At 37.3% G+C, this 24,453-nt stretch overlaps 1 protein-coding gene across 1 annotated transcript; it reads right to left on the bottom strand.

Annotated features, from left to right (window-relative positions):
- Positions 1–22,829: 22,829 nt before the first annotated feature.
- On the bottom strand, positions 22,830–23,780 carry OR5AU1 (olfactory receptor family 5 subfamily AU member 1). The gene has a single exon (XM_020893356.2). It carries the CDS (start codon positions 23,763–23,765, stop codon positions 22,830–22,832), a length of 936 nt encoding a protein of 311 aa, XP_020749015.2. The 5' UTR covers positions 23,766–23,780.
- Positions 23,781–24,453: the final 673 nt, after the last annotated feature.

Genomic DNA, 24,453 nt, shown 5'->3' with positions numbered 1-24,453 from the left:
GGCAACATAAGCCTACCTCAAGAAGCAGGAAAAACCTCAAATAAACAACTCAACTTTATATTTAAAGGAACTAGAAAAGAACAAATGAAGTCCAAGGAAGGAAATAATAAAAATCAAAGTGGAATTAAATGAAATAGAGACTAAAAAGATATCAGAAAAGATCAATGAAGCTAGAGTTTGTTCTTTGAAAAGATAAAAAATAAAGACAAAATTAGAAATGAGAGAAGAGGAATTATAACAGAAATGACAGAAATACAAAGGATTATAAGAGAATGCTATGAGCAGCTATACAACAACAATTGGACAACCTAAAAAATAGGTAAATTCTTTGAGTCATAAAATCATACAACCAAGACTGAATCATCAAGAAATAGAAAATCTGAATAGACTGATCTCTAGTAATGAGATTGAAACAGTAATAAAAACCTCCCCCAAAACAAAAGTCCAAGACAAGATGGCTTCCCTGGTGAATTCTACCAAACATTCAAAGGATATTTAATACCAATCCTCAAACTATTCCAAAAAAATTGAAGAGGAGGCAATGCTTCCTAACTCATTTTGCGAAATGATTACGCCGATACCAAAACCAGGCAAGAGCACCACAAAAAAAGGAAATTACAGGTCAATATTACTGATGAATATAGATGCAAAAATCCTCAACAAAATATTAGCTAACCAAATACAATAGTACATTTAAGTTATCACACACCATGATCATGCTTCCCTGGTGGATCAGCTGTTAAAAATCCTCCTGCGATGCAGAGACCTTGGTTCAATCCCTAGGTCAGGAAGATCCCTTGGAGAAGGGGTAGGCTACCCACTCCAGTCTTCTTGGGCTTCCTTGGTGGCTCAGATGGTAAAGAATCTGTCTGCAATGTAAGAGACCTGGCTTTGTTCCCTGGGTTGGGACAATCCCCTGGAGGAGGGTGTGGCAACCCACTCCAGTATTCTTGCCTGGAGAATCCCCATGGACAGAGGAACCTGACCAACTTCAGTCCATGGGGTCACAAACAGTTGGACACGACAGTGACTAAGCACAGCACAGCACAGCACACCATGATCTAGTAAGATATATTCCAGGTATGCAAGGATGGTTCAACATCTGCAAGTCAATCAGCATGATACACCACATTAGTAAATGAAGGATAAAAGTCATATGATTATCTCAATAGAGTAGAAAAAGCATTTGACAAGATCCAACATCCACTTATCTGGGTCATGAAGATCTTTTTTGTACAGTTCTTCTGTGTATTCTTGCCACTTCTTAATATCTTCTGCTTCTGTTAGGTCCACACCATTTCTGTCCTTTATTGCACTCATCTTTGCATGAAATGTTCCCTTGGTATCTCAAATTTTCTTGTAGGGATCACTAATCTTTCCCATTCGATCATTTTCCTCTGTTTTTGGTGTTTTTTTTTTTGCACTGATCAGTGAGGAAGGCTTTCTTCTCTCTCCTTGCTATTCTTTGGAATTCTGCATTCAAATGGGAATATCTTTCCTTTTCTCCTTTGCCTTTTACTTCTCTTCTTTTCTCAGCTATTTATAAGGCCTTTTCAGACAACCATTTTGCCTTTTTCATTTCTTTTTCTTGAGGATGACCTTTTTTTTTTTTTCTTGAGGATGATCTTGATCACTGCCTCCTGTCATGAACCTCCATTCATAGTTCTTCAGGCACTTTGTCTATCAGATCTAATCCCTTGAATCTATTCATCACTTCCACTGTATGATTGTAAGGGATTTGATTTATGTCATACCTGAATGATCTAGTGATTTTCGCTAGTTTCTTCAATTTAAGTCTGAATTTGGGAATAAGGAGTTCATGATCTGAGCCACAGTCACCTCCTGGTCTTGTTTTTGCTGACTGTATAGAGCTTCTCCATCTTTGGCTGCCAAGAATATAATCAATCTGATTTTGGTATTGACCATCTGGTGATGTTCATGTGTAGAGTCTTCACTTGTGTTGTTGGAAGAGGGTGTTTGCTATGACCAGCACGTTCTCTTGGCCAAACTCTGTTAGCCTTTGACCTGCTTTGTTTTGTACTCCAAGGCCACATTTGCCTGTTACTCCAGGTAGCTCTTGACTTCCTACTTCTGCATTCCAGTCTCCTATAGTGAAGAGGACATCTTTTTTGGGTGTTAGTTCTAGAAAGTCTTGTAGGTCTTCATAGAACTGTTCAACTTCAGCTTCTTCAGCATTACTGGTTGGGGCATGGACTTGGATTACTGTGATATTGAATGGTTTGCCTTAGAAACGAACAGAGATCATTCTGTCATTTTTGAGATTGCATCAAGTACTGTATTTTGGACTCTTGTTGACAATGATGGCTACTTCATTTCTTCTAAGGGATTCTTGCCCACAGTAGGAGATATAATGGTCATCTTAGTTAAATTCACCCATCCCAGTCCATTTTAGTTCACCGATTCCTAAAATGTCACTCACCTAAGTGGGCCTTAGGAATCATCACTATGAACAAAGCTAGTGGAGGTGATGGAATTCCAGTTGAGCTATTTCAAATCCTAAAAGATGATGCTGTGAAAGTACTGCACTCAGTAGCCAGCAAATCTGGAAAACTCAGCAGTGGCCACAGGACTGGAAAAGGTCAGTTTGCATTCCAATCCCAAAGAAAGGGAATGCCAAAGAATCTTCAAACTACCACACAATTGCACTCATCTCACATGCTAGCAAAAGAATTCTCAAAATTCTCCAAGCCAGGTTTCAACAGTACATGAACTGTGAACTTCCATTGTTCAAGCTGGATTTAGAAAAGGCAGAGGAACCAGAAATCAAATTGCCAACATCTGCTGGATCATTGAAAAAGCAAGAGAGTTCCATAAAAACATCTACTTTTGCTTTATTGACTATGCCAAAGCCTTTGACTGTGCAGATCACAACAAACTGTGGAAAATCCTTAAAGAGATGGAACACCAGACCACCTGACCTGCCTCCTGACAAATCTGTATGCAGGTCAAGAAGCAACAGTTAGAACTGGACATGGAACAACAGACTGGTTTCAAATCGGGAAAGGAGTATGTCAAGGCTGTATATTGTCACCCTGCTTATATTAACTTATGCAGAGTATATCATGTGAAATGCCGGGCTGGATGAAGCATAATCTGAAATCAAGATTGCCAGGGAAAATATCAGTAACTTCAGATATGCAGGTGACACCACCCTTATGGCAGAAAGTGAAGAAAAACTAAAGAGCCTCTTGATGAAAGTGAAAGAGGAGAGTGAAAAAGCTGACTTAAAGCTCAACATTCAGAAAACTAAGATTATGGCATCTGGTCCCATCACTTCATGGCAAACAGATCGGGAAACAATGAAAACAGTGAAAGACTTTATTTTGGGGGGCTCCAAAATCACTGCAAATGGTGACTGAAGCCATGAAATTAAAAGGCGCTTGCTCCTTGGAAGAAAAGCTATGACCAACCCAGACAGCATATTAAAAAGTAGGGACATTATTTTACCAACAAAGGTCCATCTAGTCAAAGCTATGGTTTTTCCAGGAGTCATGTATGGATGTGAGAGATGGACCATAAAGAAAGCTGAGTAGTGAAGAATTGATGCTTTTGAACTGTGGTGCTGGAGAAGATTCTTGAGAGTCCCTTGGACTGCAAGGAGATCCAACCAGTCCATCCTAAAGGAAATCATTCCTGAATATTCATTGGAAAGACTGATGCTGAAGCTGAAACTCCAATACTTTGGCCACTTGATGCAAAGATCTGACTCATTGGAAAAGACCCTGTTGCTGGAAAAGATTGAAGGCAGGAGGAGAAGGGGACAACAAAGGAGGAGATGGTTGGATGGCATCACTGATGTGATGGACATGAGTTTGAGTAGGCTCTGGGAGTTAGTGATGGACAGGGAAGCCTGGTATGCTGCAGTCCATGGGGTCACAAAGAGTTAGACATGACTGAGTGACTGAACTGAACTGAACATCCACTTACGATAAAAACTCTCAATAAGGTGGATACAGAAGGAACAAACCTCAACATGATAAAGGTTTATCACAAGCCCATAACTAATATTATACTCAGGGTAAAAAACTGAAAACTATCAGCCTAAGATCAGGAAAAAGACAGGGATGCCCACTCTCACCATTTTTATTTAACATAGTGTCGGAAGTTCTAGTCAGAGAAATTATACAAGAAACAGAAATAAAAAGCATCCAAACTGGAAAGCAAGAAATAAAACTGTCACTATTTACAGATGACAAGATCTTATGTATAGGAAACCCTAAAGATTACACTAAAAACTATTATAAACAATAAATGAATACAGGAAAGTTGCAGCATATAAAATCAACATAATAAAATCAGTTCCATTTCAATATACTAATAAACTATCAGAAAGAAATTAAGAAAGCAATCATGTTTACAGTTGCAATGAAAAGAGCAATATACACAGGAATAAATTAAACCAAGGAGGTGAAAACCCTATACACTGAAAACTATAGGACATTGTTGAAACAAGTTGCAAAAGACACAAAGAAATGGAAAGGTATTTTGTACTTATGAATTGAAGAACTAACATTGTGTAAATATTCATATTACCTAAAGTTATCTACAGATTCAGTAATTCCTTTCAAAATCCCAACGAAATTTTTCACAGAAATAGAAAAGAAAAATCTAAAATTTATATGGAACCACCAAAAAACTCAAAAAGCCAAGGCAATCTTGAGTAAAAAAGAAAAAAGCTGGAGGTATCACACTCCCTGATTCCAAATTATACTACAATGTTAGAGTAATCAAAACAGCATGGTATTGGCAGAAAATCAGACATACAGATCAATTAAATAGAATTGAGAGCCCAGAAACCAACCCACAAATTTATGGATAACTAATTTATTATTTCAATTTGTGACAAATAAGTCAAGACCATACAATGGAGAACAGCAAATCTCTTTCAATAAATGGTGTTGAGAAAACTGCACAGTCACATAAAAAAGAATGAAGCTGGTGGGAGGGGGGACTGGGATGGGGAGTACATGTAAATCCATGGCTAATTCATTTCAATGTATAACAAAAACTACTGTAATGATGTAAAGTAATTAGCCTCCAACTAATAAAAATTTAAAAAATAAATAAATAAATAAAATAAAAAGTATGGATAAAAAAAAAAAAGAATAAAGCTAGACCACCATCTTACACCATACACAAAATCAACTCAAAATCGATTAAAAAAAAAAAAGAAAAACTTAAAGACCTGAAATCATAAAATTCCTGGAAGAAAACATAGGCAATAGACAACATGCTCTTTAATATTGCTCTTAGTAATATCATTTTGCATATGTTTTCTCAGGCAAGGGAAATAACCTCAAAAATAAACAAATGGGTGGGAATTCCCTGGTGGTCTAGTGGTTAGGACTCCATGCTTTCATTGTTGAAGATTTGATTTCAGTCTCTGGTCAGGGCATTAAGATCCCGCAAGCAACATGGTGTGACCAAAAAATAAATAGATAAATAAATGGGACTACGTCAAACTAAAAGCTTTTGCCCAGCAAAGGAAACCACCAACAAAACAAAGACAAATCTATTGGATGGAAGAAGACATTTGCAATATCATATATATATATATATACCAATTAGGGGTTAACATTCAAAATATATAAATAACACATACAACTCAACAAAAACAAAAAAAAAAATGCAATTGAAAAATGGGCAGAGGCTATGAATAGACATTTTCCCAAAGAAGACATGGAGATGGCCAACAGACAAATGAAAATATGTTCAACACCACTAATTATTAGGGAAATACAAATCAAAACAACAGTAAGTTATCACCTCACACTTATTAGAATGGCTATTATCAAAAATACAATAAATAGCAAATGTTGGAGAGGATGTAGAGGAAAGGGAATTCTCATACACTATTGGTGGGACTGTAAATTTGTGTACCCATAATGGAGATTCTTCAAAAAATTAAGAATAGATCTACTATACAATTCAGGTATTCCCCTCCTGAGTATTCAAAGCAAACAAAAACACTAATTTGAAAAGATATACACACCTCTATGTTCATTGCAACATTATTTACAATAACCAAGATACAGAAACAACCTATGATTTTATCAGTGGATGAATGGATCAAGATGTCACACACACACACACACACACATACATATATGTATATATATACAGTATATAATTCATATATATATATATATATATATATATACACCATTCAGTCATAAAAAGGTGAAATCTTGCCATTTGTGACAACCTGGATGGATCTTGAGGGTATTATGCTAAGTGAAATAAGACAGATGGAGAAAGACAAATATCATACGATTTCACTCATGTGGAATGTAAAATATAAACAAATAAATGAACAAACAAAACACATAGACATGGAGAACAGATTGGCTCTAGACAGGAAGGAGGTTGAGAGGGAAGGTGAAATAAGTAAAGGAGATCAACTGTATAGTAATGGGTGGAAGCTAGACTTTTGTTGGAAAGCACACTATTGTGTATTTAAAAGTGAAATTATAATGTTATACACATGAAACTAATATGTTACAAATCAATGTTGCCTCAATTTAAAAAATAAAATTTAAAAAAGTATGCCATTTCCCAATCAACTGAAAAGAGAAAATTAAATCAACTTGGAAGTGGGGAAAAAAAAGTTTTTCTCATACTGAGCCAAAAACTCTTTTTACTTGTTAAACGAAACCTTTAGTTGGGGAAAAATTGATAGGGTTTTAAAGGTAAATAGCACCAAGGAATCTGGAAGCTACTAAAATGATAATGGAAGAGAACATTCAGAGAAACAAGTAAACATGTATTTAGAAAGAAAAAAATCTGTTTCATAGCTAACTGAGTCAAAGATGTTACTATAGGGGAGAAGTACCTTTCAAAAAGGGTAAGGCAAGCAAAAAAAAAAAGGGGATAAGGATGCAACAGAATCATACTGAGGTACAGAAGTTCCTTTTGCAATTGACTGTTAGAAATACTGCTAGGGAATTAAAAAAGAACTCGGGAAAAACTAGAAAACTATTTTCCAAAACTGTTATCTCTGACTACAGCTGCCAACTGGGTTGTAAGGACATATGGGTTGTAAATATGGTTTGTGTTCATGAAAAAACTTTCAGAAGGGACCAGAGAAAATAACAGATATGTGCAGTCATGTAGCATTTATAATAATGATGATGACATCTTCATTTCTAAAATAGTATTTATATGTACCTTTGTCATGCTTCTCTGTGCTTCACCCTATCTTAAGCACTTCTAGTGTCTTAATTCAATTAATCCTTACAACATCCCTAAAAAGCAGGCACTAACATCCTTGTTTTACAGTTAAGGAAAATAAAGCCCAGAAAAGTTAATGTCACACAGCAGCTAGTCAGTGAAGAGTTGACTCCTATCCAGGAGTCCTTGCTCTAGAGTCCATGCACCTTAACCCCAGTAACACTGCCTCTATGACCAGAACATTCCCTCCAGCTGTGATTCCCAAAGGGTAGTCCTTCTGGGAAGTCCAGGGTTTCAAAACTATTTTCAAAATAATACTAAGATTTTTTTTCTTCTTTCATTCTCATGTGTTTACGAGTACACAGAGGAAATTTCCAGAGGCTACAGGAAGTGTAATGACATCATCACTTTAATGGCTAATAGACAATGAATTTGTATAGTCTTGTGTTTTCTGGGGTTTTCTTTTTATCAACTGTTATTGGCATATAGCTGCTTTACAATGTTGTGTTAGGTGTCTCCTGTTGGGGTCCTTTAATGGACCGGAACTTGGTGGTACGGAGTCGACAATAAGAAAGTGAAAGAGAGAAGGAGGCTGATATCCCTTGGTTTACACAAAGGACCAATATTGTCCTTGACACAGGGCTTGCATCACTCACCAAGGTACCAGGCACCCTCTCGAGGGGGTCTTAGAAGCCCGGGCAGAAAAGTGAGCACGATGGGTCTCCACGCTCCAGAAAGTCAGCCAGAAAAAGAGAGAGAGAGAGAGAGAGAGAGAGAGAAAAAAAACCCGGGGACCTAAGCTTGATGAAGCAAAGGTACTTTAATGATTTTCCTATGAGTATATATAGGCTGTGGTACAAGAAACTTCTTTCGGGAATGATAGAGATCAGAAAACCAAACGTACAGCAACCGTTACCAAGGGAACAAGGGGTAATGTTAGTCACAAGGTCAGGAGACAATCCATATCTCAAGAAAGGGAAACGAGACTAAGCATTTTGTCCTAAAGAGAATGTTTACTAAAGGAGACCCAAGCCTGCCTCACACAATGACCTCAGTCCCTGGGAGCAGCGTGCTGTTCTGCTTGAAGAGGGACAAAGGACTCATGAGAGACAGCACATAGGAATCCTCCTGTCAAACATTCCCTGACAATTCCCCCTTATTTATTTATAATATTTGTAAGAAGAGTTCTGACCATCAGAGTTTACACAGTTTTGACAATCTTTGCATGAAGGCAACAGTAGACAAATATAATTGTTAAGACAATCACCAAAATTATAGCTCTAGACCCAATGCTATGAGTAAGGCTTTGAAACCATCTTATGTGGGTCTAGCCCAGATAATTGATCAGCCAATTGTATAGCTAAAGTTCCCATACTAGTGGAAGAGGGCAGATTATTAGAAAAGGTTTTACATATTTTTTTTGTAATAACTGTACATTCAGAAAGGCATTATCATATATGTTTTAAAAATGAAACTTGATTTGTTTCCAGTTGTAGCCACTATTATAGAAATGAACAGGAGTAACAGGAAATTGAGTAGAATTTCAATCACATTTTAGCATCATCTGTTTTTGGACATTTGTTCATTGATCTCCGACCCATTTGATGGCCTTCTCAGTTCTTGTATTTCTTTTTGAATATCCTCATCTATTTGAGCCTGAGTGGCCCACATAATATGAGCATCTTTAGTCCAATTTTGGATAAAATTATGTGTTTGAATTGAGGTTTGTAAAGTAACGCTAGTGATGGCAGCAATGGTGCAAATAGTTATTAACCCTATAATGCCAAAAATCAGCCATCCAATGAATTGTTTACATCGCTAGAGCAATTTAGTAAATAACTGGGAAGCAAGTCTAACCTTGGGACCTTCTTCCCAGGGCCATTGGAGATTTATTGGTAACCATAGATTATGTCGAGATCTAAGAATCAAAAGGGAGTCACTTTTTAAGGAAATAGAGGAGTTAAGACAAGTATATAATTTACAATTTATGCAAGTTACAGAATGTAAAGTCTTATTGAATTGTAAATTTCCTATAGCTACAACAAAAGGAAGTGGAACATAGGCTTGTATAAAATATGATTGATTATAGTGAAAGAAATCATTGCTATAGCTATGATTGGTCCCTGTGGAATGTCTGGTCCAAGTCCCAAGTTCTTCGGTGTTTGCAGCAAGTTTTCAGATGTCCCATTGTTTAGGCTCGATCTGTTTATCAAGGATGATTCAAGAACGAGGTGGGGGCCATTCCATCATCAAGCTAGCCAAGAAGTCCTCTGTCATGGTAATGTCATGGTAATGTAGTAATGTCATACTACAATGTTCCATTGTAGTATTAGTAATCTTCCATGTTGCTTGAGTAATATAATCATACATAGTATTGTTAATATCATCTGAGCAGTTCAATAACCACATATTATGGGGTCCCCAATTGACAATTGCATGATTAGCTATAAACATTAATTTTCCTGGTTTAGCCTGACATTTGTCCCAATGAACAGGAATATATTTAAAGTTCTTATTAGTAAACCCTTTGCATAATGTTCTTTGTTTTTTCTTTAATTCTTTTCCTAAAGTTTTAGTAGTATAAACATGATTCATGGACAAAGAAAGGGCAGTAAGTAATCTAAGAAGCATCAGAAAGTCCTCTTTTGGAGGCAGGGGAAGGCCTAAGTTTGTCGGCTAACGTTTATGCATAATTTTGTTGTGCCCATACACAAAGGAAGGATTTCATAACCTAGAAAGATATTAATTAGTTTTTCTTTTTCTTCAGGATGAGAGGGCCCCTCCAAGTTCTAAGGAGGAGGCATATGTGTTGACTCATTAGTGGATATGATTGGTCTTATATCTGTCCATTTTACAACCTACAATAAAAAAGGGGGGGGTTAGGTATATAAGCCCAGTAAGTGTGATCAATCAAGTCAGCCTGAGCGGGGGAAGCAAAAGCAAGCAAAGCAAGCATAGCGAAGAAAAATATTTTTAGGATTCCAAGGCATTCCCTGTTGAGAAATCAGGTTTTCAGTTTAATTAGTAAGGGTTTTTATCTGTCCCCAAGTAGGGAGATCATAAGGTCAATGACGTAGAGTGCGGCGTTTTTTGGAGATTTTTAATGTCGCCATGGCTTATATTGGAATTCTTTCTTCCTGGGTTTTTTGCTGTTTCATCTCTAGTCTGAATGCTGGGGGCCCCCTTAGGTTGAATCTTCTGAAGAGGAAGTCATGTGAGCTCGTTGGATCCATCTGGAGAAATAGAAGCATATCCTTTCCCTGTAAGATTAGTTTCTTAGATTTCCATTGATTAGTTAACCCATCTTGATATCAAATGGGCAAAGGAAAGGTGTCCTATAATGTTTCAAAACTTTCTTTTTTGTTTGTTTGTTTTTTTGTTTTTTGCTTTTGTCAAAACATCTCTTTGTGGTAAGTTTAAAAACTTTAAAACAAATAAGGCTATATTAACAATAGTTACAAAAAGAGAGCAAAGCGATAATGATGAAAACATTCTTAGGAAATATTTCAGTCCAAAAGAAAAAAAATCATTCAGAAATCTGTTTGGGACTGGTATTTGGCTGTGGTTTGTGTTATTTGGGGCAAAGGATTAGGAGTAACCATTCAAATATTTTTTCCTGAGTGAAATTATTGAAAAGGTGATGCAGAACAACTTGACAAATGAAATGTTGTTCACATCCAAATATATTTGACCTTGTCTTTGAAAAAGAAATGTAGCTTAGCAACTGTTGAATCTCATTGTTCAGTGTGTTAAAGAGGATGACTACACTTCTAAGACAGACCTGAAAAGAAGGCAAACATTCCACATTTCTGATATTCTTAGGAACAAATAATCCATTCGGGAAATGGTGTCTTTTTTTTATGCCGTTTTCGCCCTGCTTTAAGAATCCTACACATTGGGAACAGAAATAAAGTCACACCAACAATAGTTATAGGCTTAAAGACTACATTACACCAGAATCTAGTAAAGTTTGTTCTGGACAAGGAAGACAAAAGTGTTCTTGTGTCAAGACAGTATGGTACTGGCACAAAGACAGACATATAGATCAATGGAACAGAATAGAAAGCCCAGAGATAAATCCACAAACCTATGGTCACCTTATCTTCGACAAAGGAGGCAAGGATATACAATGGAAAAAAGATAACCTCTTTAACAAGTGGTGCTGGGAAAACTGGTCAACCACCTGTAAAAGAATGAAACTAGAGTACTTTCTAACACCATACACAAAAATAAACTCAAAATGGATTAAAGATCTAAATGTAAGACCAGAAACTATAAAACTCCTAGAGGAGAACATAGGCAAAACACTCTCCGACATAAATCACAGCAGGATCCTCTATGACCCACATCCCAGAATTTTAGAAACAAAAGCAAAAATAAACAAATGGGACCTAATGAAACTGAAAAGCTTTTGCACAACAAAGGAAACTATAAGCAAGGTGAAAAGACAGCCCTCAGATTGGGAGAAAATAATAGCAAACGAAGCAACAGACAAAGGATTAATCTAAAAAATATACAAGCAACTCCTCCAGCTCAACTCCAGAAAAATAAATGACCCAATCAAAAAATGGGCCAAAGAACTCAACAGACATTTCTCCAAGGAAGACATACAGATGGCTAACAAACACATGAAAAGATGCTCAACATCACTCATTATCAGAGAAATGCAAATCAAAACAACAATGAGGTACCATTACACGCCAATCAGGATGGCTGCTATCCAGAAGTCTACAAGCAATAAATGCTGGAGAGGGTGTGGAGAAAAGGGAACCCTCTTACACTGTTGGTGGGAATGCAAATTAGTACAGCCACTATGGAAAACAGTGTGAAGATTTCTTAAAAAGCTGGAAATAGAACTGCCATATGACCCAGCAATCCCACTTCTGGGCATACACACCAAGGAAACCAGATCTGAAAGAGACACGTGCACCCCAATGTTCATCGCAGCACTGTTTATAATAGCCAGGACATGGAAGCAACCCAGATGCCCATCAGCAGACGAATGGATGAGGAAGCTGTGGTACATATACACCATGGAATATTACTCAGCCATTAAAAAGAATTCATTTGAATCAGTTCTAATGAGATGGATGAAACTGGAGCCCATTATACAGAGTGAAGTAAGCCAGAAAGATAAAGACCATTACAGTATACTAACACATATATATGGACTTTAGAAAGATGGTAACGATAACCCTATATGCAAAACCGAAAAAGAGACTCAGATGTATAGAACAGACTTGTGGACTCTGGGAGAAGGCGAGGGTGGGATGTCTCAAGAGAACAGCATTGAAACATGTATATTATCTGGGGTGAAACAGATCACCAGCCCAGGTTGGGTACATGAGACAAGTGCTTGGGCCTGGTGCACTGGGAAGACCCAGAGGGATTGGGTGGAGAAGGAGGTGGGAGGGGGGACTGGGATGGGGAATACATGTAAATCCATGGCTAATTCATTTCAATGTATGACAAAAACTACTGTAATGATGTAAAGTAATTAGCCTCCAACTAATAAAAATAAATGGAAAAAAAAAGTGTTCTTGTGTATTTTCTCTTATTTAATTTTTTATTTGTAGTTACAGTGTGTAATGTGTTTGTCTAATCATGTCTTGTGTTTGTGGACTGTAAGGAATGTCTGCAATCTGTTTAATAGAGAATGAATGTAAAAATTGTTTGAACTGCTTAGAAATATAGGCAGAGTCACTGTCTGTTTTTATAGAATTAGGTGTTCTCATTATCGTGAAGTAAGCTGATAGGTGGGTTATAACATGTTGTGTAGTCTTACCTTAGAGAGGTGTTGCCCCTAGAAAAGAAGAATTTGTATTGATCGAGACATGTAAGAAGGAAGAGGAAGAAAGTTTAGGACAATGAGTTACATCAATTTGTCATAAAATTTTCCTTTATTTGTCATAAGCCTTTTTAAAATTCCAGCACTAAATATCTTTAAAAGTTAAAAGGCCAAAACAAAGTATGATGGCACAATAAACAAATGCAATGTTTATTTCAAATAAACACATCATACTTTGTGGTTTTCATTGTGATCCACCTAAGCATTTCAACTGCATTTTCCAATATATTTGCAGTCTGAATGTATCTGCTGACCAAAGTTAATTCTGTTAAATATTGTTTTCCCAGAATTTTTCTCTTGTTTCCAATTTGGTTTAATTTGGAGAAAGAACATTTGCTGTAGCTAGAACGACAATGAAAAACTAGTCTAGTAAAGCTTATGTAAATACCACTTTATTCTATAATAAATGTTTTAACAATTAAAAAAATATTTTTGTATTTATCATTTTATTTGCCATTTCTTATATCTTACTATTAAAAGCATATATTTTACTTTTCTATAGCAACCATGAAATATCTTGTATGTTAGCATTTTATAGATCATTGAACATATTTATCAAATCATATTATATTGTACATACGTCCATTCCAGTCCAAATATATACTTATATTCATTAAGAGCTCAAAATCTCTTTAGCTCTTCTGCAAGAAAATCCCCTTGTAAGAGTAAGCCAATGTTCAGCAATTAATGCTTTAAAATCCTAATTCATTTGGAAATGACCCAGCCATCCAACAAATTTCTACTACTTAGTTCAGCACAACTCCAGCAACCTAAGTCACTCTAATCCCAAGAGACCTCCAGATTATAGAGAATAGATCATTTTATCAAAAATACAATTCTTTTTAATAGAGCTTATCTAAAAGTTTTCATCTCACCTATAAATTTATATATATATATATATATATATATATATAAAGAGTTACCTTTTTTTGACAATCGTATCTTACCCCAAACCAAGGCATAACAAAAGTATTATATAATGTTGATGACTCAAGACATGTCCCTACTAGATTAACAAATAATTATATTGAAATCACATTTATATTTAAACAAACATTATACCCAACATTGAACACCCTTCAGTTTATGTAAAGCTGAATCCAAATAGAGCCCATTAACTCCACACTATCTAAAAACAAAAACATACATTGAGACATAGATAATTTTAGATACATAGACATAGTTCCCCTTATGAAATTTAAAATATCTTTTTGTTTATTTATTTATTTTGAGCTCCACCAATTTGCTCATTGCTGGAGTCCTAGATAGAGTGGGCTGCGTATCCCAAGGACATGATAAGAGTTAACTTAAGGTTTTTTCTTAGGCCTATTTTTGTTTCCCAGGCAGAACTGGAGTTCCGAAAAAAAAAAAAAAAAAATTTTAACAAGTTAACCTTTCCTTTACTACACGTGCAATAAGAACCGGTTTTGCAATTTCAATAAAGATTTTATTTCATCAGTTTTCACTGGAGTCTAAAGAATATCATAGCCATTCAGTGTCAAAAAGATCCTTTCTCCTTTTTGTAGTTATAGTATATTATTAATGATATACGCATGATGGAATTTTTGTCACATAGGACGTAAAGCCTTGGCTACAAAATTTTGACAAATGCTAGGACTATTATGGAGACGGCAATGGAACCCTATTTCAGTACTCTTGTCTGGAGAATCTCAGGGATAGGGGAGCCTGGTGGGCTGACATCTATGGGGTCGCATAGAGTAGGACACGACTGAAGTGACTTAGCAGCAGCAGTAGCAGGACTTTTAAGCATACCTTGAGGTAACATAGTCTACTGAAATCTTTTATGAGGCCCGATATGATTAGGATAAGGGAGAGAGAAAGTTAGTCTCTCCCGGTCTAAAGGGTGTAAAGGCATATTAAAAAATCAATCTTGTGAATCAGTAATAATAATGTGCCAATTTTGAGGAATAGTAATGGGATCTCTGGTTACAATGCACCCATAGGTTTCATAAAAGAATTAACTTTTCTAAACTCTGTTAAGAGACACCATTTGTTATGTTTCCTTTGTATAACAAAAATAGGAGAGTTCCAAAAAGAGCAAGATTCTTCAATATGTTTCCATTTTAATTGTGTGTTTATAAGTTCTTTAGTAGCTTGTAATTTTTCTTTCGTAAGGGGCCATTGCTTTGTCTAAATAGGCTCATAAATTTTCTCAGTTATTTTAATAACTGTTTTGTTTGTAAAATGAGCAGTGGCCCCTAGGAAAAATGTGGAATGTATATCTGAGTTTGCCATTGCATAAGTAAGTCCCTTCCTATTAGATTAAAGGGTACATTTATCACATAAGGTTTTAATGTTGCAGGTTGGCCTTCTGGTCCCTCACATGAGTATATTTGAACACTTTGATAAACTTCTTGTACTTTAGTTTGAGAAATTCTTGCAATTTGGCAAGAGATCTTTTGTACAGGCCAGGATTTGGGCCATAAATGTTTGGAAATAACAGTAATATCAGATCCAGTGTCAAGGAGACCAGAAAATCTTTTACCATTAATTTTGATATTTATATTTGGTCGGGCATACTCAGATACTAATGATGTCTATAAAGATTGTTTTTGATCTGTACTGTCAAACCCACCTGTCTGTACATTATTAGAGGAATTAATAGAAATGTAAGGTAAAAGAAGTAATTGAGCAATTTTGTCCCCCTTTTTGAATTGCCATAGAATCTGAGATGACATCAGAATTTGAATCTCTCCTTTATAATCTGAATCAATTATTCCAGGGTGAACAGTAATTTTTTTAGAAGTCAGACTAGATCGGCCAAGCAAAAGACCAAAAGTCTGTGGGGGCAGGGGTCTAAAAAGTCCGGTAGGCACTCTAGTAGGGACTGCTTGAGGGTAAAGGAAAAAAATCATTTAGGGCTGGTATATCGACGGCAGCACTGCCGGATGTTGAGGGTTTGAAGGAAAAGATAGAATTTGCCCCTGGTTTTTGTTGTAGGGGACCTGGGGAGTCCCCTGTTTGGAGTTTCCTGGAATAGGTTTTCCATCAATATCAAATTTAAATTTACAACTTTTGGCCCAGTGCATTCCTCTACGGCAGCAAGGGCAAATTTTTGGTATTTTATTAGCCTTCTTAGGGCAGTCCCTTTTTAAACGATTTTTATCTCCACATGTAAAGCATCCTTCATTTCTCTTTCTAAAGGTAGCAGCCATTGCCTCAACCAGCATTTGCATCTTTTGAGTTTCTGATCCTAGATTTCGACAAGCTTTCAAATAATCAATAATAATCCTAGTCTCACAAATTGCAGCTATAGCTCTTTGACATTTCTGATTTGTATTTTCTTTTTTTTTTTCTGCTAAAAACAACTTTATTGTTCTGGTAGGACTATATTTTACTTTAATTGCTGTATCACCTAAGATTTTACTATACTTCACATATGAAGCAAGCACATTGCTTCCAACTTTACATGTTAACACATCACCAATCTATAAGGTATAAATAGACTGATTAATTTCAGTGATCTTTTTCTGTACACCAGGTAACATTGTTTTGTGCTTATTTGAGTATTTTATGCATACAGCATGAATTACGGTGAAAACCATGTAAATCATATTTGGTAATTAAATTGAAACACTATTATTTTCATTATTACAGAGTTAGTTAACTTTTCTAGCTAAAAATAACTATGGATGAACTTTGAAATTTAAAATGATGGCACACTCAGTTCAGTTCAGTTGCTCAGTCGTATCTGACTTTGCCATCCTACGGACTTCAACACGCCAGGCCTCCCTGTCCATCACCATATCCCAGAGCTTGCTCAAACTCATATCCATAGAGTCTGTGATGCCATCCAACCATCTCATCCTCTGTCATCCCCTTCTCCTGCTGCCTTCAATCTTTCCCACCATCAGGGTCTTTTCAAATCAGTCAGTTCTTTGCATCATGTGGCCAAAGTTTTGGAGTTTCAGCTTCAGCATCAGTCCTTCCAATGAATATTCAGGACTGATTTCCTTTAGGATTGGCTGGCTGGTTTGATCTCCTTGAAGTCCAAGGGATTCTCAAGAATCTTCCCCAATACCACAGTTCAAAAGCATCAATTCTTCGGCACTCAGCCTTCTTTACCGTCCAACTCACATCCATACGTGACTACTAGAAAAACTACAGCCCTGACTAGATTGATCAAATGGTATATTGCTACTGCTGCTGCTGCTAAGTCGCTTCAGTCATGTCCAATTCTGTGTGACCCCAGAGATGGCAGCCCACCAGGCTCCTCTGTCCCTGGGATTCTCCAGGCAAGAATACTGCAGTGGGTTGCCATTTCCTTCTCCACTGATTTGTATTTTCATAAGCAAGTAATTTCTCTAGCTGTTTTTTGGTTTCTTCTCCAATTACAGTATGGGAAATAGCAGCATCTAGTCTAGCTTAAAAATTAATAACTTTTCATTAGGTTCCAACAAAGAGAGACTTTTGGTGTTGCGACTGTTGGCAGAGGAGAAGCATTTGGAACAGCCAGGGCAGGGCTAGCAAGGTCAAAATTTTGAAATTTTGAGATATTTTGTAATGTTTTAATTGAGCCTTTTGTAAAGTTTAATCATTTAATTTATATGTTTATAATAAGTGTTTTGTCTGTTGCTGAATATTGGAAGGGCTAGAATATACCTTTAAATGGCAGAATTACAGCCTTAATAAGAGCGCATAGGGGCTAGAGATCAATTGGAATAGTTTTTCCTTGTTTGGCTGCTCATTTAACATTTTCTTTGACCCGGAGCCAAATTTATAAGTCAAAACTGCATTTATGAGGAAACTAAGGATTATGTTCAACTACTGTTTGAAGGCAAGCCTCTATTCATTGGTGTGAAACCAGAAGTCCTGCCCTGAAATGTAAAGAAGTGGTGAAGTAAAGTAGAAAAATAATGGGGCTGGCCAGCCTTTTAACCCAAGCCTTAGTACTTTACAGACCTCAATAGGTCCATGAGTCACTCCACCCGATATACCACATATACCAGTGTCCCTGTTCGGGCGCCATTTGTTGGGGTCCTTTAATGGACCGGAACCTGGTGGTATGGAGTCGACGATAAGAAAGTGAGAGAGAGAAAGAGGCTGATATCCTCTTGGTTTACACAGAGGACCAATATTGTCCTTGACACAGGGCTTGCATCACTCACCAAGGTACCAGGCGCCCTCTCGAGGGGGTCTTAGAAGCCCGGGCAGAAAAGTGAGCACGACGGGTCTCCACGCTCCAGAAAGTCAGCCAGAAAAAGAGAGAGAGAGAGAGAGAGAGAGAGAGACAAAAAAAGACCCGGGGACCTAAGCTCTAATGAACAAAGGTGCTTTAATGATTTTTCTATGAGTATATACCGGCTGCAGTACGAGAAACTTCTTTCGGGAATGATAGAGATCAGCAAACCAAACAACAGCAACGGTTCCCAAGGGAACAAGGAGTAATGTTAGTCACAAGGTCAAGAGACAATCCATATCTCAAGAAAGGGGAACGAGACTAAGCATTTTGTCCTAAAGAGAATGTTTACTAAAGGAGACCCAAGCCTGCCTCACACAATGACCTCAGTCCCTGGGAGCAGCGTGCTGTTTTGCTTGAAGAGGGACAAAGGACTCATGAGAGACAGCACATAGGAATCCTCCCGTCAAACATTCCCTGACAGTCTCCTGTGCAGCAAAGTGAATCAGTTACACATATATCCACTCTTCTAAAGATTTCCTTCCCATTTAGGTCACCACAGAGCATTGAGTAGACTTCCCTGTGCTATACAGTAGGTTCTCATTGATTTTATACATAGTAGGGAATATACCTGGGATTTTCTAAGGTTCAGCTGTTTGGGATCCTGAAACCAAGAAGCTTGAGAACCGTTGCCCTAAGGATAAATGTTCTCTGGTTTCTGAAGGAATAATCATGACTGATTGCCATAATTTATTCATTCTTTCATTCAATAATTACTGAATTATTATGCCAGGTGTAGGGGTTACACTGGTGGATAAGAGTGGCATGGTTCCTCGAGTTTGGTGTGATGGTTCTAAAACATTAGGGTGCGTGGGAGTCCCTTGGTAAGTTAATTAAAAGTACAAATTAAAATGCAGGTTAATTTTTTAGGGGATGGGGCTCAGGAGTTTTTATATATATCCACTAACTATACATTGGAAAATGCTGGTCTAGTAGTTGTTTAGCATGAAGAGAAAAATTGGAGAAATGAAAGTGATCACCACAGACTTTGAGTCTGCTAAAGAGCCATACCATAAACATTGTCATAAAAACACTTACATTCTTGACCTGCATACAGATTTTTCAGGAGCCAGGTCAGGTGGTCTGGTATTCCCATCTCTTTAATAATTTTCCACAGTTTGTTGTGATCCACACAGTCAAAGACTTTGATGTAGTCAATAAAGCAGAAGTAGATGTTTTTCTGGAACTCTCTTGCTTTTTCAGTGATCCAGTGGATGTTGGCAATTTGATCTCTGGTTCCTCTGAGATGAGAGATACTATAACATATTTGTATAGTGGAAGAAATTGATGGTGCAGAAGAGAGAGGGTATAACTGTAGGAGCAAAGCCTGTGAATAAGGAAAAGGGATTGGAATCTAGCACCCAGATGAGGGGATTGGCCTTAAATGTTAATGAGAATAGTTCATCCATTGTCACAGGAGAGAAAGCAGACAGGTATAGGCTTAGGTGTTTTAGTAGCTTGGTGAAAAAGTTTTTGGCAGCAAGATGATGGAGTAGAAGGACGTGCGCTCATCTTCTTCTGCGAGAACTCCAAAATTACAACTCGCTGCTGAACAACCATCGACAGGAGAATGTTGAATCCCATCAAAAAAGATACCCCACGTCCAAGGGCAAAGGAGAAGCCCCAGCAAGATGGTAGGAGGGGTGAAGTCGCATTTAGAATCAAACCCCACACCCACCAGAGACCCTCGTAGGACTCAAACAAACCTTGTGCACACCAAGATCCAGAGACCCCACGGAGACTGAGCCAGAGATTTCAGTACCGTATAGCAAACTTAGCCATGTCCTATATACTATATGTGGCCTACTCTTGAAAGCAAACACTATTATCCCCATTTTATAGATGAACAAGAATTAATTTTATAACTCACTTCATATTTCACTGAGAAAATAGAGAAATGCAATTGAAAACTACTTTAACTTTTTCACCAAGCTACTGAACTACCTAGGCCTATACCTGTCTGTCTTCTCTCCTGTGACAGTGGATGAACTATTCTCATTAATATTTAAGGCCAGTCCCCTCATCTGTGTGCTAGATTTCAATCCCTTTTCCTTATTCACAGGCTTTGCTCCTATAACTATATCCTCTCTCTTCTATACCATCAATTTCTTCCTCTATAAAATATGTTATAGTATCTCCCATCTTTGGAAAAAAATCAAAATTTTGTTTATATCATGACATTACCTATTTTCTCTGCTCTCCTATGTCAATGGCAGTGTAAATTATGCTTAGTCACATATAACATAACATCCCAAATCTATAAGATGGGGTCTGTTTTCTTTTATATAAAGGAAGCTCAGAAGTAGAGATTATGGGTTCATACTGTCCCCAGGGACCCAAACTCCTCTGTCTTCCTGCTAGGTCATCCTTTGCATAGAACTTCCAGGCTCAAGGTCACCTTCTGACTCAATATACCTACTGTACTCCAGACATCTTACCTATGTTCCAGTTTTCAGCATACCAAAATCTAAAAAAGATATGACCTATGACTAAGCACTTCCTGGAAGGTAAAGCAAGAACAATTTCTAGTGGATTAGTAATATTGCCTCTTTAGCTGGATAGTGAGTGACTGCATTTTATTTTTAATCATTATGTAATAAATAGACATGACTATGTTTAAAATATTCTCTTGTAGATTTTCAGTGTTTAAAAACAATCACTTGACAAAAGAAAAACAAAATAAATGAAGAGAAAGAAGGAATTAATAAAGAACAATCTGACATTAATAAAATGGGAAACTGATAAATTGTAGAAATAAGAAAGCCGCAAAACAGAATGTTTTCAAAGGTTGATAAAAATCCTCTGCTAAGTGTTATTAAGGAAAATAAACAAATATATGAAGAATGTGTAAGGCAATATAACCACAGAAACACACAAAAGAAGTGAGCAGCTAATACAAATTTATGAAAGAGTTACTATGGGTCAGACACTGTTTTAGATATTGTATCATTTAAATTTCACAAGTGTAAGTATTAGGTAATTTAATTTTCACAACACTTTTATACATAAAATAGATTTTACTGTTATCCCTATTTTCCAAATGAAACATACTTAACAGAGAGAGATAAAAGAACTTCCCCAAATTTACATTGCTAGTGAGTGACAGAGCTAGATTAGAATTAGGCAGTATATATGTTTAATCCTTCCTCAACATTGCCTTTCTTCAAATGTTTATCTCATGGAGTGTTGTTGTTCAGAAGATCCTTACAGACCACTTAATCCTTTTCTCATTTTATGGTAGAGGATCTTTTTTTGGATTGTCCTAAAAAATGGAACAAACTCTCTGGAGAGATTTAGAAGAGTAAGTGGAGATGTTGTTGACCTAAAGAACAAATACAAAATTTATAAGAAAATATTATGTACAACTCGTGGCAATGAATTTGAAAATCTAGAAGAAGGAAATAGTTTTTGAGCAAAATATAAATGATGAAATTGACCCAATAAGCAGGGAAAAACCTAAAATGAAATAAATAACTACATAAAAAATTGTAAGTATAATTAAAGGTCTACCTTTTAAAGACACATCAGTCTCAGGTGGTTTTACAGCAGAGCAGGTATCATTTTTAAAGAACAAATATTCCTATCTTATTTAAATTATTCCACACTATTGGAAAAAAAAGGGCTTCCTTGCTGACTCAGTGGTAAAGAATTCACCTGCCAATTCAGGAGCTATAGGCTCCATCCTTGGGTAGGGAAGACCCCCTAGAGGAGGACATGGTAATACAAGAATACTCCGGTATTCTTGCCGGGAAAATCCCATGGGCAGAGGAGTCTAGCAGGCTACAGCCCATGGAATCACAAAGAATCAGATACAATTGAAGCAACTGAGCATGCACAGGAGCTGACAGAAAGGAAAAGGTGGGGCATGAGACATACAGGGTCTTAGTTTCTCGATCAGGGATCAAACTTGTGCACCCTGCAGTGGAAGCATGGAGACTTAACCACTGGGCCACCAGGGAAGTCCAGGAATGCCTATCATGTACTGAATGATTTACCTGTAATATCTAACTGAATACTTAAAACTCACACCAATTAAAAGATGAGATATCTGTGGCTCAGAAAAACTAAGTAACTTGCCCAAGTTCACCCAGTTTGGAAGCAACTAAGTAGTTACTTGTCCAGGAAGAAAGTCAATAAAGACAATAGAATATCATCTGAGCTTCTGAAATTGTTACCGTATTACTCAAATAATTAGGCAATTAAAAAATGCTAAAGTCAAGGAGTCAGTTTTTTTACAAACAGGCAATTATAAATAAGGAAGGCTTTCCCTCAAGCAGTACAGGTTATTTAAGGGGAGAACTTCATTGTGAAGAATATAAATGTCGGTTGTAATAAAAAAAAATATGCACACACATGGAAACATGAAAGAAGCATCTGAATAAAGGCATGCCTAAATATTTCCAGTGGGTCCAATTATGCAACTAGCAGACATTCCTTACTTCTTTTTAGTCTCTATGACACAATCAGTTCTTTCTGTGGCAGTAGATGCAGAAGCCCCTGAAAACCAGAGAGTGCCTCCTATAAACAGAGCTGAACATGGGATAAAGTTCCCTCAGCTTTCTCAAGATATATGGTGATGAATTGAGAAGATCATTCCATTATTTTTCTTTCCCAAACCTTTCTTAAAGCTTCTTTCACATCCTTGTTTCTCAAAGAGTAGATAAGGGGGTTGAGCAGTGGGATCACCACTGTGTAGACCACAGCAACTGTGCGGTCTTGGGTCAGGGAGTAGCTGGATCTGGGGCGCAGGTACATGAAAAGTGTTGTGCCATAGAAGAGGCACACAGCAGTGAAGTGAGAAGCACAGGTGGAAAAGGCCTTGAACCTGCCCTGAGCTGAGTTCATTCTCAGGATGGTGATGAGAATTAAGAGGTAGGAGACCAAGATGGTGAGGGTACAGCTCAAAAGGTTGAAACCAGCAAAAATGAAGAGCAAGATTTCACACAGTGAGGTGTCCACACAAGACAGAGACAGGATGGGTGGTCCATCACAGAAGAAGTGAGTGACCACGTGAGTACCACAGAATTTCAGACTAAAGATACAGCTTGTGTGGATCAGAGAATTAAGAAATCCTGCACCATAGGATCCCACAATCAGAGAGGCACAGACCGTAGGAGACATGGCAATTGGGTAGAGCAGGGGGTTACAGACAGCCGCATAGCGGTCATAGGCCATGGCAGCAATGAGGTAACATTCACTGGTGGCAAAACCCGCATAGAAAAACATCTGAACCACGCAGCCTAGATAGGTGATCACCTTCCTCTTGGCCAAGAAGTTCACCAGAGTCTGGGGGACAACTGTGGAGGAGTAGCAGAAATCCAAGAAGGAGAGGCTCTTCAGGAGGGAGTACATGGGTGTGTGCAGCGTGGCACTTACATGGATCAGAAGAAACATGATTAGATTTCCCAGCAGTGTGATAGTGTACATGCCCAGGAACACCACGAAGAGCAGCTTCTGGAGCCAGGGGTCCCTGGTGAGCCCCAAAAGCTCAAACTCAGTCCCTCGGCTCAGGTTGGCCCCTTCCATATTTCTTCAGTGCTCTGCGACGTGGAAAGAGAGGGCCACCAGAAAGAAGTGGAACACCCAGGGGCTCTCACTGGTTTAATTCTGCCCTAAGGACAGCCTTCTGAAGATTGCTCTCACCGAGGAAGTCTGGCTTCGTCAGTGGAATTCTGTCATAGAGAAGTTCTCCTCAACTTGGCTGATTAGTCAGTTAGGAAGCATTACTTGAGCAGCAATGGAAAATAGAAAAGAAATATACACAATTTGGTCTCTTAGGGATCTTAAAAAATTCTAAATTATGAAACAATTACTTACCAAACTTTATTGACCATCTTCCATAAACTTAGCTCTATGTTCTTCCTGTAAGGAATTCAAGTATGTCTGACTTCAGGAAGCCTATTTTCTAGAGACTATATATTTTGTGTTGCTCTGGCATCAGACTGGCAAGGTTCCAAACTGAGACCTCACCATTAGCCAGCTGTGTAACCTTGGGAATGTTACTTAACCTTTCTTCTGATTTTCAGTTTTCTGTAAAATAGGGATAACAACACTAATGTCCAAAGATTACTATAAAAATTCAATGAGTTAATTCATGTAAAGCACTTGAACAAAGCCTGGCACTTTGAGAAAGGATGTTAGCTTTGATTATTCTTGTTGGAGAGAGAGATCTAACACAAAACTAAACAACAATAAAAATAAATAAATGAAACAG

Source organism: Odocoileus virginianus, chromosome 6, assembly GCF_023699985.2.
Source record: "Odocoileus virginianus isolate 20LAN1187 ecotype Illinois chromosome 6, Ovbor_1.2, whole genome shotgun sequence".
In the NCBI taxonomy this organism is placed as follows: Eukaryota; Metazoa; Chordata; class Mammalia; order Artiodactyla; family Cervidae; genus Odocoileus; species Odocoileus virginianus.
Note: the sequence above shows the minus strand (reverse complement) of the source record. Positions and strands in the feature narration are given on the sequence as shown.

Bases quoted from the DNA above. Each gene is read 5' to 3' on its own strand.
- OR5AU1 (XM_020893356.2), bottom strand. From the start codon at position 23,765: ATGGAAGGGGCCAACCTGAGCCGAGGGACTGAGTTTGAGCTTTTGGGG.